Source organism: Sorex fumeus, unplaced genomic scaffold (genome assembly GCF_029834395.1).
Source record: "Sorex fumeus unplaced genomic scaffold, SorFum_2.1 ptg000063l, whole genome shotgun sequence".
In the NCBI taxonomy this organism is placed as follows: domain Eukaryota; kingdom Metazoa; phylum Chordata; class Mammalia; order Eulipotyphla; family Soricidae; genus Sorex; species Sorex fumeus.
Window position 1 is genome coordinate 71,169,375 of NW_026606120.1, and position 14,863 is coordinate 71,184,237.

The following is a 14,863-nucleotide window of genomic DNA, read 5'->3' on the forward strand; positions in this document are numbered from 1 at the left end:
TCTTACCGACCCGACCCAGGGGCAGACCCCGCACAGCTGAGGTAGATACCCAAATGTTAATCACCGATTAGCGCCATTCAGGCAGAAAGGGCAACTTTATTACGTGTAAAATGGACTTAATGCGGCAGGAGCTGTGGGCTTAATTTCTTGTGATAAGATGCTTTTAGGCTAATCAGCGATCTGCGAGGCCTGGATATAAGGGAGCCAGCAGCAGGCTCCGAGGCCAAGCAGCCAGAGGACGAGACCCGGTGCCCTGTGTCCTGCTCTGGAAACGCCAGGAGGAGCCGGTAAGAGAGCAGCTGGGGCAGGACTCTGGCTCCAAAGTGGACCTTGCACCTCCTAGCTGCTCCTCCCTGCGGCCTTTCACTTTTCCTCCATGAAAGGAAGGAGACAGGAGCGGACCCCGAGGAGGCTGGAGACCTGCGCTGGCTATGTTTGGGGGATGAGGGGGTTAGGGGTGTCTAACCGCTCTTCTTCTCCAAGATGAAAGGGCCAAGGACTTCAGGGAGGCAGGGCTGGCTCTGCCTGGCTCTCGTCCAGGGTTGACTTCAGCGATGGCCAAATGTTAATCACCAAGTTGGGAGTTGGCAGTGGCCCGTGGGAATGGGGAGGGCCCTGGGGGGCCAGTCCCAGGATAGGAGCCACAGGGCTGGGGCGGGGGAGAGGGGGCAGACAGGAAGGGGCCATCGAGGCACAAGCATGCAGCTCTCGCTCCCCTCCACTCCCCTCCTCCCGGTCACCCCAACTGCACGTTAACCAAGCCAGACAAATGCGACTTCTCCTCTTGTCCCTTCAAGTGGCCACCAAGGCCCATCCTGGCCATTCCCACAGCCCAGGGCTTCCCCTGGTCCTCTTCTCTCGCAGCCCAGGAAGATGCTGGCCATGAAGACCCTCTCGGTGCTACTGGTGTGCCTATTCCTGGGCGTGGTGCTCGGAGAGAAGGACGAGGGTCCCTCCAGGTAGGGTTGATGGAAGGGAGATCGGGAGGGAAAGTTGAGGAAGAGGAATCTGGCCTGAGTAAAGTGAGGCTGAGCCTGCAGTCATAGCAGGAGGAGCTGGGGCTGCAGGAGGGACAAGTCACAGCTCAGAAGGAATGCTCATGGCCAAGAGTCTGGAGTAGATGATATCTATGGAATAAAAACATTTTTTTTATTGTTGTGTGGGGCCAGAGAGATAGCACAGTGGGCAGGGCACTTGCCTTGTATGGGACCAACCCGGGTTCGTTTCCCAGCATCCCATATGATCCCCAGAGCACAGGAGTAACCCCTGAGCATCAGTTGATGTTCCCCCCCCACCAAAAAAAAAATTGCCGTTTTTATGGCCACACCTAGTGGTGCCTGGGGTCTTGGGGGATCAGACTGGCTGGGATGGACCCAGGTCTCTTTACAAACCTCTCTCCAGTGCTTTGAGGCAGCAGCCCACCCTGTGCCTTGGCTCTGTAGCATTCAGACAAGGCTAGCAGAGGATGGATGAACAGGGAGAGACAGCAGCAGGGAGATCTGGAGGCAGGTGGGGGATAAGGGGAAGGGGCGGTCCAGCCTCTGTCACCTCCCCTGGGTACTCAACTCATCACTCTGCACTTCATTTCCTCAATCCTGGAAAGGAGAAGTAAACAGCCCCTGACTCCTCCGGGCGTGAGGATTAGCTGAGTTTCTTAAAGGGCTTATCAGGGCGCTGACTCTGAGTTGGTATTTAAGAGCTCCCCATTGTTAGTGCTGAATAAGGAAGGGCCCAAGAGAAAGTCCTTTGGGATGACAGGGATCCTGATCGGCTTTGGCCCTGGCCCAGTGCCAGTCCCACGGAGAACTGAGGCGGCAAGAAGGAGCTTTTGAGCTGAGGATGGGAGTTGAGGTGTGTGTGTTGGGGGAGGGGGTGTGTGCCTGACCCAGGGACAACAGGGCATCTCTGTTCAAGCAGACTCCCGGCTGAGATAGTACAGCTGGCAGGGTGCTTGCCTTATGTGCAGCCAACCCAGGTTTGGTCCCCGGCACCCCATATATTCCCCCCAGGAGTGATCTGGAGCACAGAGCCAGGAATAAGTCCTGAGCACACCAGGTGTGCCCACAAGAAGAAAGAAACAAAGGAAGAAAGGAAGGAAGGGAGGGAGGAAGGAAAAAGGAGAGAGGGAGGGAGGGAAGGAGGGAATAAAAGGAGGGAAGGAAGGAAGGAAGGAAGGAAGGAAGGAAGGAAGGAAGGAAGGAAGGAGGGGAAAAGGAGAGAGGGAGGGAAGGAGGGAAAAAAGGAGGGAAGGAAGGAAGGAAGGAAGGAAGGAAGGAAGGAAGGAAGGAAGGAGAAACTGACTCCCTAGAAGCTGGCCTGTTCCTTTTCTCTGCCGTCTTCGCCTCTTAAAGCCCCCTCATGTCCAGGTACTTCCCCTTCTGTGGCATCCTGGGATTTGTGTCTCTCCTGTCCTGTCCCACAGATTCCACCCGAAGGTGCGTGACCCCCAAGCTCGGGGCCCCCGGTATGCTGAGGGGACTTTCATCAGTGACTACAGTATCGCCATGGACAAGATCCGCCAGCAAGACTTCGTGAACTGGCTGCTGGCACAAAAGGGGAAGAAGAATGAGTGAGTGTGGGCTCAGGGGCTCCTGTGCCCCAGGGGGCCACATGGCCTGCAGGGACCCCAGACACCCTTTCCTCGGGCCACCAATGGGCAGCTGGACATGCCCTGTCAAGGCCAGGCAGATTTTCCAATTGTTTTCTTCTCAGGGGCAGGAGGGCTTAGAGGCTACTCAGAGAGAAACCCAGAAAGGTCCTGGGTGAGGAAAGAGGGAGCTGAGCTGCCACCAGCAGGGTAAAGGGTCTTCCTTCCTTCTCCTGTTCTCCCTTCCTCCCTGCCTTCCCCCTCCCCCTCCTCTTCCTTCCCTTTCCCCCCTCCCCTCTCCATCCCCTCTCTTTCCTTCCCTTTCCTTTCTTTTCCTTCTCTCTCTCTTGCTTTTGTACTATCTCTGCAGCCCCTTCTCTCTCTTTTTAAACTTTTTTTTTGGGGGGGGATTACACCCGGCATTGCACAGGGATTACTCCTGGCTCTGCACTCAGGAATTACTCCTGGCAATGCTCAGGGGACCCCATATGAGATGCTGGGAATTGAACCTGGGTCGGCCGTGTGCAAGGCAAACGCCCTACCCACTGCGCTATCGCTCTAGGTCCTCCTTCTCTTGCTTATATGTGATTTTGTTTGTTTTGGGGGGCTTATTCCTGACTCTGCACTAAGGGAACACTCTGGACCATGCTGGGGGGCCCATATGGGGTGCTGGGGATTGAACCCAGATTGGCTACACGCAAGGGAAGCACCTTACCTGCTTTATCTTCAACCTCCACCTCTCTCCTCTTTTCTCTTTCTCTCTTTCTCTCCCTCCCTCCCTGTCTCCCTGTCCCTCTCTCTCTCTCTCTCTCTCTCTCTCTCTCTCTCTCTCTCTCTCTTTCTTTTCTGCCACACCTAATGATGCTCAGAGCTTACTCCTGGCTCTGTGCTCAGGAATCATTCCTGGTGGCACTCAAGGAACCATATATGGTGCAAGGGATCTAACCAGGGTTGGCCACTGAAGGCCAAGTATCTTAACCTCTGTGTTTTCTCTCTAGCCTATACCTCATTTTAAAAATGTGTGTGTGTGTGTGTGTGTGTGTGTGTGTGTGTGTGTGTGTGTGGTGGGTATGCACGAGCACCACTGGTGCTTTGGGGAGCTCTGGATGGTACTGGGGGACCCTGCAGTATCAGGAATCAAATCCAGGGTTCGCCATGCAGAGCATGCACTCCAGTTGTTTAAGTTTAAACAACTTTTCTGAGGGGGTCACACCCAGCCGATGCTCAGGGGTTACTCCTGGCTCTGCACTCAGGAATCACTCCTGGCGGTGCTTGGGGGACCATATGGGATGCTGGGAATCGAACCCGGGTTGGCCGCATGCAAGGCAAACTCCCTACTCGCTGTGCTATTGCTCTAGCCCCAAGTTTAAACAACTTTAAGTTGTTTCCTAGACCCTTTTTCCTTCTCTTTCTCATTGTCTCCCCTACCTCAGACATGGTAGTTTTTGGAAGTCCATCCCTCCCACAGCGGCTGAGGGCAGCAGTGGGGGAGGATGAGCAGAGAAAGATCCCTCTGCCCCTGAGGAGGAGGAGGAGCCTGAAGAGTCCAGATCCTTCCACATGGCCCCAGGACCTGTGGCAGCTCCTCAGCCCCCCTTACCCTAGATCTTTATCTTGACCAGCTGGAAGCACAACCTCACTCAGAGGGAGGCCAGGGCCCTGGAGCCAGCCCAGCAATCCAACCGGAAGGAGGAGGCCAGCAGTGAGGTGCAGGGGTGAGTCTGGCCTTGGCAAAGGGCAGGGAGAGGATGCCCCAGCTTGGGGGAGGGGCTGGCTTCACTGTTTTCTCTCCTGGACCCCTGAGCAGAGGGAGAGCTCAGATAAGCATCTCCTTCCACCTGAGTTAGGAGGGGTCTTTCAAGCTGAGGGGAGAATGCTGGGGGGAATGAGGCCCAGGGCCCTGGGGAGGTGGAGGGACAGGTTTTCTGAGTCACTGAAGGGAAAAGAGAGGCCCGGAAGGAGACCTTAGGAAGACATTCTCTCCAGAAAACGCCATGAAGGCTGTTTGGGGGAAAGGAGGCACCCACCAAGACCAGTGACCAGAAACCCATTCTGAGGAAGCGGGGACTCCAGGGCCATAGCAGAATTGAGGTGGACCCCCTCTCTCCCCCAGGGTGATCTCTGGGCCTGGAAGAGGGGGCAAAGCTCCGGTGGGGACTGTTTGGTTTGGCTGGCCTGGCAGAACTGCCTCTTCCCTGTCTGCAGGATTGGGGGGGAACGGCTGAGAGGTGGCTGTGTGGGCACCCTGAATTTACTCTCTGTGGTGGGACCCCTGGCTTTCCCCTCACAGCTCCCCACGCCAGGACTCCAGCGATGAGGGTCTGCTAAAGGACGTGCTGCTCCGAGAGCTGTTGGCTTGTGTGATGGACGAGACAAAGTTCTGCAGGTTGAGGTGGGGCTTCAGGTGCTCTGGGGGTCTTGGGTCGCGATATTACGAGTTTGAGTTTCCCCCAAAACGCACCCTGGCAACCCCCCATACATGCCCCAGCCTTCTGAATCTCTGTATTTTCCTAAGAATGAAGACTAGTTAGAGCCTGCCAAAGTATTGTTCCGGATTTAAGTAAGATGATGCATGTGGAGGGGATTAAAGATGGCAAAAAGATAGTACAGTGGTTAGGGCACTTTGACTTGCACCCGTATGATCGACCTAGGTTCAACCTTCAGCACAACATATGACCCCCTGAGCACCGTCAGGACTGATCCTGAGTGCAGAGTGAAGAGTTAGACCTGAACATACCAGAACATGTATTCCCTCCTCCCCCACAATAAATAAATAAAATAAGATACGCAGGGGAAAAGGTGAAAGCAACACGTGTAGAATAAGAATTCAGTCATAGGGGCTGGAGCGATAGTATAGCAGCTAGGGCATTCCCAGAATCCCATATGATTCCCCTGAGCACCGCCAGGAGTAATTCCTGAGGGCAGAGCCAGGAGTAACCCCTGTGCATTGCTGGGTGTGACCCAAGAAGCAAAAAAAAAAAAAAAAGAAAGAAAGAAATTCAGTCATATTGAGGGGTCAGAGAGACAGTACAGGGGGCAAGGCAGTACCTTGCACATGGTGGGTTCCAGATAGATCTCTGGCACCACATGGTCCCCCAAGCACTTCCAGGTGTGGCCCTCCCCAACTCCTATAAAAAGAGTCCAGTGAAGTTGGCAGCCAGTTTTGGGCAGCCATAAACTTCTTTGTTTTTGTTTTGTTTGGAAGCCACACCTGGTGGTGCTCAGGGTTTGCTTCTGGCTCTGCACTCAGGGATTACTTCTGAGCTCCTGATCTGTGGGGTGCCTGGGATCAAACCTGGGTTGTCTGGATGCAAGGCGAGCACCTTAGCCACTTAGACTGTACTGTCTCTCCAGAGCTACTTGCATTTCTTTTGCCACTTCCTCCAAGTGCAGTGCTGTACTCGGTGCCCCTGCCCAGCCGAGCTGAACTGCTCAACCTCTCTTTAGCTTTGCCTATGCACCCTCAGGCTATGGCACCCTCCTGGTGATGGAAACCCATTAGCTGGAAGCATGCTGCCCTTCTCTGTAGCCAAAACTCATGCTCTCCAAATCCACCTCCCAAGCTAGTAAATCTTGCCCTCTATTCTTCCTCCTCTTCCCTCTTCTCCATCCTCCTCCTCCTCCTCTATCTCCTCCTCCTCTTCTTTTCGAGATGTTGAAGTCTCCTACAGGCAAGGTAGTCCCTTTGCCACTGAGTCATACACCCAATTCTGTCCTCCAGTCAATTTTGATAGAAATAATGGATGGCAAAATACCATGACATGTTTCATTGATGCACATGGTGAGTCAGAACACTCATTCGAAGATGTTTGTTTGCTTTGTTTTTGTGTTTGTTTGCTTTGTTTTGGGGCCACACCCAGTAGTGTTCAGTGCTCAATCCTAGCTCTATGCTCAGGGATCATTCCTGGTGGTGCTCAGGGCACTATATGGGTGCTGGGTATGGAACCCAAGTCAGTTACCTACAAGGCAAACATCCTACCTGCTGTGTTATTGTGAGGACCCAGGGCACTCTCTTTTTTTTTTGGCTTTTTTTTTAAGTGGGGAGTGATCACACCCGGCGATGGTAAGGGGTTACAACTGGCTCTGCATTCAGGAATTACTCCTGGTGGTGCTTGGGGGACCATATGGGACACCAGGGATCAAAACTGGGTCGGCCACTATCCATTGTGCTATCAGTCTAGTGCCCCTGAACGCTCATTCTTAGTTCAGATACAGAGACACAGAGACCAAACCTCTTCTGGGTTGCAGGGACACTCAGGAGGGATTAGGGGAACCAAGAGGGGATAGTTCCCTGTATGAGGGGAAGGAAGGAGAGTGAGAGGAGCAGGCCTGAGCTCCATCCCCAACAGTGCATGTTCCCCCGAGCCCTGACAGGAGCAATCCTCCAGTGACCCCTAAACAAAACAAATAAAAGTTTTTTAAAAAGGGAGAGAAGAATGTCACCCAAACCATAGGAAAGGGGTATGAGTCTTCTCTGGTGGGCTCAGTGAAGGCTGATGACAATCTCTGCTTTGCTGGACTATTTTAATGACTTTATAATTAAGCAGGTGATTTGAAGGTAAGAACAGGTGAGCCATGGCTGGGCGCCAGGCTAGGTTTACTTTGCCGATTCTGAGCTGATAGTGCCTCTCCTCCCTCTTCATGCATCCCCCCTCCCCCACCCTCTCTGCTTTTCCAGGTTCCGTGACTAAGAAGCCCTGCTCTGTGCTGGACTCTGCCCTTTGCCCCGGAGCTCCTGCCTCAGCCCCACCTCAGGGTACCCACAAGAAGCAAACCAATAAAGTTTCAGCTGAAATAAATCTTGGTGCCTGCTGTCAAAACTTACTCAGACATGGTCTGAATAGACACAGTGAATGTTTCTCTGCATGCATGCCACCTGATGAAAACCAGATACAACTCTTTTCTGGTGTTATTTAATTGTTATTTGATTATTTACTTAATCGGTGAATTAATATGTTTATTCTAAAAACACTTACTAGACACTTTTGGGTTTGGGCCACCTGGAAGTGCTCACGGGCTACTTTGGCTCTGTGCTCAAGGGTCACTTCTGGAGGTGCTTGAGGGGCCATACGTGGAATCAGGGATATAACTAGGGTTGGTCACATATCAGGCAAACACCTAAACCCCTGTACTATCTCTTGGGTCCAAAATACTAGACGCTTAACAGCCAGGGACTGCATATACATGGCAAAACTTAATAGTGAGAAATCCTATTATCTGTCATTTGTTTGGGAAGACTTTCATTTTTTGGAGGGGAGGGTCACACCTAGTGATGCACAGGGGTTACTCCTGGTTCTGCACTCAGGACCGTACATAGTGATAGGGCTGGGAGTTGAATCTGGAGGCCCCTCATGTGAAGCATCTTTGTGCCATCTCCCAAGCTCCTCAGAATCCCTCCAAAAATGAGGTTACAGAGGCTGGAAGATTTTCCAAGCATGTACAATCCCTCAAATAGAGGGCCAACAGGACTTGCATCTCTCCTAGGAAGGAACAGTATCTCCCATCCAAGGAAGAGGAAGAAACTTCTATTTTGTTTGTTTTGGGGACACATCTGGTAGTACTTTGGGGACCATATGGGATGCTGGGGATCAAACCTGGGTTGGCTGTGTGCAAGACTTAGCCTCTGTGCTATCTTTCTGCCCAGTGTCAGCATAACAGACAAGGAGGCGAGAAATACAAGATGCATCAACCCTATTAAAGCATTTGGGTTTTCCTTTGAATAAGGATGAAAATTTTAAGCAGGCATAGAGAGAGATTTATTTGCACTCCCAATCTTGATAATGATGATGATGGTAGACGATAGGATTATACTGATGTCTACCAAAAAGAACATGGAAGAAGGGGCTGGAGAGATAGTAGTACAGTGGCAAAGGTGCTTGACTTGCACACAGCAGACCCAGTTAGATTCCTGGCACTGTATTTGGTTCCCCACGCCACATCAGGAGGGATGCATGAGCACAGACGAGGGGTAAGCTCTAAACACAGTGGGGTGTGGCCCAATATTTAAAAGGAAAAACAAAGTTTTTTAAAAAAGGTCTCCTGTAGAACTTCTAGCTTATACTTGGGTGCTCAAAGTTGGAGTGAAGGGTAAAGGTAAAGGCCCTCCCGTTGTTCATCGATTTGCTCGACCGGGCCCAGTAACGTCTCCATCATGAGACTTGTTACTGTGTTTGGCATATCGAATACGTCACGGGGAGCTTGCCAGGCTCCGCTGTGCGGGCGAGATACTCTCGGTAGCTTGCGGGGCTCTCTGAGAGGGGTGGAGGAATCGAACTCGGGTCAGCCATGTTGGCTGCGTGCAAGGCAAACGCCCTACCGCCCCTTTCTCAACTGGTGTTTCCTACCTCCCCCATCTCTGCCTTTGTCTCCTGGAAGTGCTCCTCCTTACAAGGCTGACTCCTCCCCTTTCGCTTGGGGCATCTTTGCCTGGAATGTCCCTTTCCCCTAGTTGTATTTTAGTAGATCACAGTCAAACACACCTAAATTCAAATACTTACTAGATTTGTGACTTGGCAAGTTAGTTCCTCTCTGAGTTTCAGTTTCCCACCTCTGAAAAAAGAGGAAAGAAAAAGTACCTAATCTCACAGGGAAGCGTAAAGATAAAGCCTGGCATTAAGACAATGGGGAAGGGTGGGGGGTTGCTGTAAAAATGGAGCCGCCAGAGCCCTAGCACAGAAGGTAGGGCTCTGTGAGCACCACCGGAAGTTATTCTTTTTTTTTTCTTTTTGGGTCACACCTGGCGATGCCCAGGGGTTACTTTACTCCTGGCGGTGCTCAGGGGACCACATGGGATGCTGGGAATCGAACCCGGGTTGGCCGCGGGCAAGGCAAACGCCCTACCGGCTGTGCTATCTCTCTAGCCCCTGGAAGTTATTCTTGAGTGCAGAGTCAGGAGTAAATCTTCAGTTGTGGACACAAACAAAAAAAAAAAAAGGAAGAAAGAAAGAAAAAAAAGAAGCAAAGGAAGAAAAAAGAAGGGAGGAAGGAAGGAAGGAAGGAAGGAAGGAAGGAAGGAAGGAAGGAAGAAAATGGAAGGAAAATGCTTTTCTGAAGGCCTTCTGCTGACAAAACAGCTTTTTTTGGATGTGGGGTGCACACCTATGCTTGGGGAGTTGTGCAGTGCTGGGGATTGAGTCGGGGCACCAGGCATGCAGAACATGAGCATTATTCCTCTGAGCGACCTCTGTGGCTCCTAAAACTCTTGATAACTGAATTTGCTGTGGGTGACTTTTTTTTTTTTATGTAGGAGTACTGCTATTTATTCAGCCACTGATTAGCTGATTGATTTGGGCATGAACTCCACCTTGCTTTTTTTTCATAGTTTTATTTATTTATTTTTCTTCTTATATTTATTTATTGAATCACTGTGGGAAAAGTTACTAAGCCTTCAGGTTTAAGTCTCGGTCATACAATGATCAAACACCTCTCTCTTCACCAGTACTCATTTTTCACCACCAAGAACCCTAATATACCCCCCTCCCAACTCTCTCAATGCCAGTGAGGCAGATGATTTCCACTTAACTCTTCTCTACATTGATTACATTCATTATTTCAACAAAAGATGCACCATTATTGTTTAGAATTTCCGCCCCAACAATCAGAATTGCTGAGAAGGCATTGTGAAATACTTTGTTTTCTATAGCTGGTTATGAGAATCATATAATGATTTTGGATTTCTGCAAAGAGCCAGATAATTACGAGATTGGTTCCTGTACGTCTGGTGTTATGGCTGTGCTGGAGAGCCGCTCGTGGGGGCAACTTGTGACCTCGGTAGGGTGTGAAGGACGAGCCGTTACTGCCCCCCTTCCCATGAGACTGCAGTTGCCCCGTCACTGCCGGCTCATACCTGGCTTTCCTATAAGCTCTGAGGCAGCGGCCACCTTGCTGCCAGAGGGGAGAGGAGGGGAGGCGGAAGGGAGCAACAACCTGTCCCTCCCAGGGAGGCAAGGCTCCGTAGTTTAACGCATGGACCATTCACTTTTCTGCCACAAGCTGCTAGGCTCTGGACTAAGTTCTTTTGCCTCTGGAGCCATGGCCGTGCCGGAGAGCCACTCGTGGGGGGCAACTCGTGACCTCGGTAGGGCATGAAGGACGAGCCGGTACCACCCCCCTTCCCATGAGACTGCAGATGCCCCGTCACCGCCAGCTCATACCTGGCTTTCCTATAAGCTCCGAGGTGGCGGCCACCTTGCTGCCCAGGGGGAGAAAGGTGTAAAGGAACAACACCCTTTCCCTCCCGGGGAGGCATGGCGCCATAGTTTAACGCATGGTCCATTCACTTTTCTGCCGCAAGCTGCCGGGCTCTGGACTTAGTTCTTATGCCTCTGGAGCCATGGCTGTGCCAGAGAGCCACTCGTGGGGGGGAAATCATGACCTCGGTAGGGCATGAAGGATGTAGTCTCGTGCCCCTTCCCATGAGACTACAGTTGCCCTGTCACTGCTGGCTCATACCTGGCTTTCCAATAAGCTCTGAGGTGGCGGCCACCTTATATGTGGTCCAGATGCATTTCTGCCAAAAGCTGCTGGGTTTTAAGATTTGCTTCTGAGTCTCTGGGGTCATGGCCATTAATCAGCTTGATCAGGAGCCAGAGAGGCCGTTTGTAGGCAGCGACTCGGGGTCTCGCTGGGATGGGGAGGAAAGGGCCAGTTCCACCCCCATCTGGTGAGGCCCTGCATGTCTCGTCACTGCAGGCCCAAATCTGACTATCCAGTGGCCTCTGGAGGATGGTGGTCATCGAGCCACCAAGGGGAACAGGCCAAGGCATGAAACCTATTCCCACCTGGAGTGGCCCAGCCCCAGTAACCTACTGCAGGAACAAGATGTATTTCTGTCAAAAGCCTTTGGGTTCTGAGATTTGTTTCTGAGTCTCTGGGATCATGGCCGTTAAGCAGTTCGATCAGGAACCAGAGAGGCCATGCCTCCAATTATATAGCTGAGTTGGAGGTGGTTTGTGGGTGTTTTTCCCACATACCTAACTTTTGGTCGTTTACTTTCTTGGTAAACTTTGCCCCAAGTTTTTGGGGTCTGGTCAAAGGCACAGCAGCAATTTTGGGGTATCTGGAAGTCTGAAGGCGCCATCAGGCTGCTGATGCACTCGCTGCACAGGTACAGATTGACCTGCTGGCGGCACCAGACCCCCTATGGCTGACATTTTCAATTTCTTCCCCGCTGAACTTGGTTTTCTCAACATCTGGAGTTCTGCAAGCACATATCACACCTTTAGAGTGTGGAAGATTTATTTGAATAATTCTCCACGATAGAATTGCTTCGTCTTGGGCTAAAGACAGAGTACAGGAATCAAGGTACTATTTGCCTTGCATACGGCCACCCCTGGTTTCTTCCCTGACACAAATATTGTTCCGCTACCATTGCCAGGTATAGCCACAAACCAAGACAAAATACTGCTTGCCTCTGAGAGAAATTTGGATCTATATTTCTGGGATCTGGTGTGTGTGTGTGTGTGTGTGTGTGTGTGTGTGTGTGTGTGTGTGTGTGTGTTTGCGTGAGATTCAGAAGTTTTCCTTTTGTACAGTACTTTTACTATGGGCCAGGAACAACTATTCTCAATACTTTATAAGAACTACTTCAAAAAACTATGGTGGGGGGGCCAGAGAGTGGTACAGCGGGTAGGGCCTTTGCCTGGCATGTGGCTGACCGGGTTTGATCCCTGGCATCCCATATGGTCCCCTGAGCTCCACCAGGAGTAATCCATGTGGTGCAGAGCCAGTAGTAAGCCCTGAGCACCCCTGGATATGTCCTCGAAAAAAATAAAAAGAAAAGAAAAAGTGTATTTCAGTTAAATAAGCTTTGCAGCTCTTTGAGATAACAGATACCAACTGCCCTATGTTGCCTCCGAGACACTGAGGATTAAAGATCTATGCTCTGAGTCACCTTGTCCCACTACCAGTTTGTCAGTTAAAAACAAGTGATGAACTGCGCTTGATGGTTGAAACCAAAAGTTTCCGAAAGCCATCATTACATTATCAAGAACGCTTTCAAAATCTGGGTTCAGAGATGGCTCAGCAGGCCGAGCATACACATTAGCCTGTGAGCACTGTCCAGTGTGGCCCCAAACACAAAAACAAACGCCCAAACCAAAAATCGGTCTGGAAGTTTGGGAGCAGGTTGCAAAACCATGCACAGGAAGCTTGGGAGCAGTCATGGTCAGAGTCTTTCCCATTTTCCCTGGAAAATGGGAAATAGTAAAACTCAGAACTTCTCACCCCAACACGGAGGGATGAATGTTAAACATTGACTAGCACATTGTCACTTGCTCCAATGTTCTTAGGGAGCAAGGAGTCAACAAATCACTCTTAGCTTGAGGCCAGCAACCAGATACTGTCAAGAGCCAATGTGATTTCCTGTGGGCATGCCTGAATTCCCACAAAAATAATGAGGTCAGGGTGCTGAGGGGTCAGCGTGGGTTCCAGAAGGGATCACACAGTGTGAGTGTGAAAAGAAACAGCTGTGTTTAGGTGGTGTCAAAGAGAAGCTTGAGGATGAAGTTTGTTTTATTTTCCCCCAGGCCGCCCACACCTAGCAATGCTCAGGGGTTATTCCTGGCTCTACACTCACATATTACTCCTGGCAGTGCTTAAAGGATGCCAGGGATCAAACCTGGGTCGGCCATATACAAGACAAGAGCCCTGCCTGCTGTACTATCTCTTCAGCCCCTGTGGAGCAAGTTTTTGTTGCTGTTTGTTTGTTTGGGGGCCACATCCAATAATGATCAGAGCTTTCTTTGGGTCTGTGCTCAGGATTATTCCTAATGATGCTCAAAGCCCAGGTGGGTTGATCACTTGTAAGGCAAGGGCCTAACAGGCAGTACTGTTGTTCTGGCCCCTCAGGATGAAGTTCTTGAACAGGGAGTAGTGTAGGAAGAATGGGAGGCTTTGAGGTTAGTGGGTAGATAGAAGGGATGTGCATTTCTTTGTTAGTTTGTTTGCAGAAAAGGGTAGGTAGGTCTATTGAAGATTAGCGTGTACGAGAAAGACTCAGATGTGTTGCAGGGGATATATCTTGAAAAAAAGTGTGGCTCTGAGGGTTTAGTATCTGTGGGGGTGTGTGAGAGTGAGTCTCAAGATGGACCTGGGAAAGGTTGTTAGTTTAGTCCTTAAATTTATTAACATTAGATTCTACTGCAACTAACAGAAAATAATATTATGTGCCCCCGCACATAATAAGTGGTTTTGTGGGACTGGAGAGATAGTACAGCCGGTAGGGTGCATGCCTTGCATGCAGCTGGCCGGTTTCAATCCCTGGCATTACATATGGTTCCCTGAGCACTGCCAGGAGTTAATTCCTAAGTGCAGAACCAGGAGTATTCCCTGAACATCGCCATGTATGACTAAAAACACTAACTACAAAAGAAACCAAAAAAACAAAACCAAAAATAGGGATACTGGGAATGGAACCCAGATTGGCTAAAAGCAAGAAAAGTGTCCAAGTCAGTGTACTCTCTCCAGCCCTTTCTTTTTTTTGGAGGGGGTCGGGAAATCATACCTGGCCACACACAGGGGTTACTCCTGGCTCTGTACTCAGGAATTACTTCTGGTGGTGCTCAGGAGACATATGGGATCCTGAGAATTGAACCCAGGTTGGCTGCGTGCAAGGCAAACGCCCTACCCCCTGTATTATCATTCCCGCCCATTCCAGCCTTATCACGGGTTCATTGTTAAACTCAATGCCATCAAAACCACCACTATGAGTAACACGAATAGCCCATAGCTATATGCCAGGCATAACACTAAATGCTTTCTTGTACATTTTGTCACTCAATCCACATAACTTCCTAAATCCGCATTATTCTTTCACTCTGGCGATCAGGGGCTACTTCCTTTTTTCGGAGGGGGTCACACCCGGCGGTGCACAGGGGTTACTCCTGGCTCATGCACTCAGGAATCACTCCTGGCAGGACTTGGGGGACCATATAGGATGCTGGGAATCCAACGCTAGCCGCTAGCTGGCCATGTGCAAGGCAAACGCCCTACCCGCTGTGCTATTGCTCCAGCCCCCACTACTTCCTGTTCAGTGCTCTCAATCCTCCTCCATGCGCTGGGGTGCCCACACCCTGCATTTGAAATCGAGTTTCCTACATGCAAAGCTAGACTCCAAACCTTGGCGCTATAGCTGAGGCCTAGGGGGTCTCTTTTCTGAATTAAAAAAAAAAAAAGGGCTGGAGGGGCTGGAGCAATAGCACAGCGGGTAGGGCGTTTGCCTTGCACGCGGCCAAACCGGGTTCGATCCCCAGCATCCCTTACGGTCCCGAGCACCGC

General features: G+C 50.8%; 1 protein-coding gene across 1 annotated transcript; it reads left to right on the forward strand.

Annotated features, from left to right (window-relative positions):
* Positions 1 to 873: 873 nt before the first annotated feature.
* Positions 874 to 6,089, forward strand: GIP (gastric inhibitory polypeptide). The gene is made up of 5 exons (XM_056126545.1): positions 874 to 959; positions 2,423 to 2,569; positions 4,210 to 4,302; positions 4,878 to 4,979; positions 6,035 to 6,089. The coding sequence occupies exons 1-5, from the start codon at positions 874 to 876 to the stop codon at positions 6,087 to 6,089; spliced, it is 483 nt and encodes a 160-aa protein (XP_055982520.1).
* Positions 6,090 to 14,863: the final 8,774 nt, after the last annotated feature.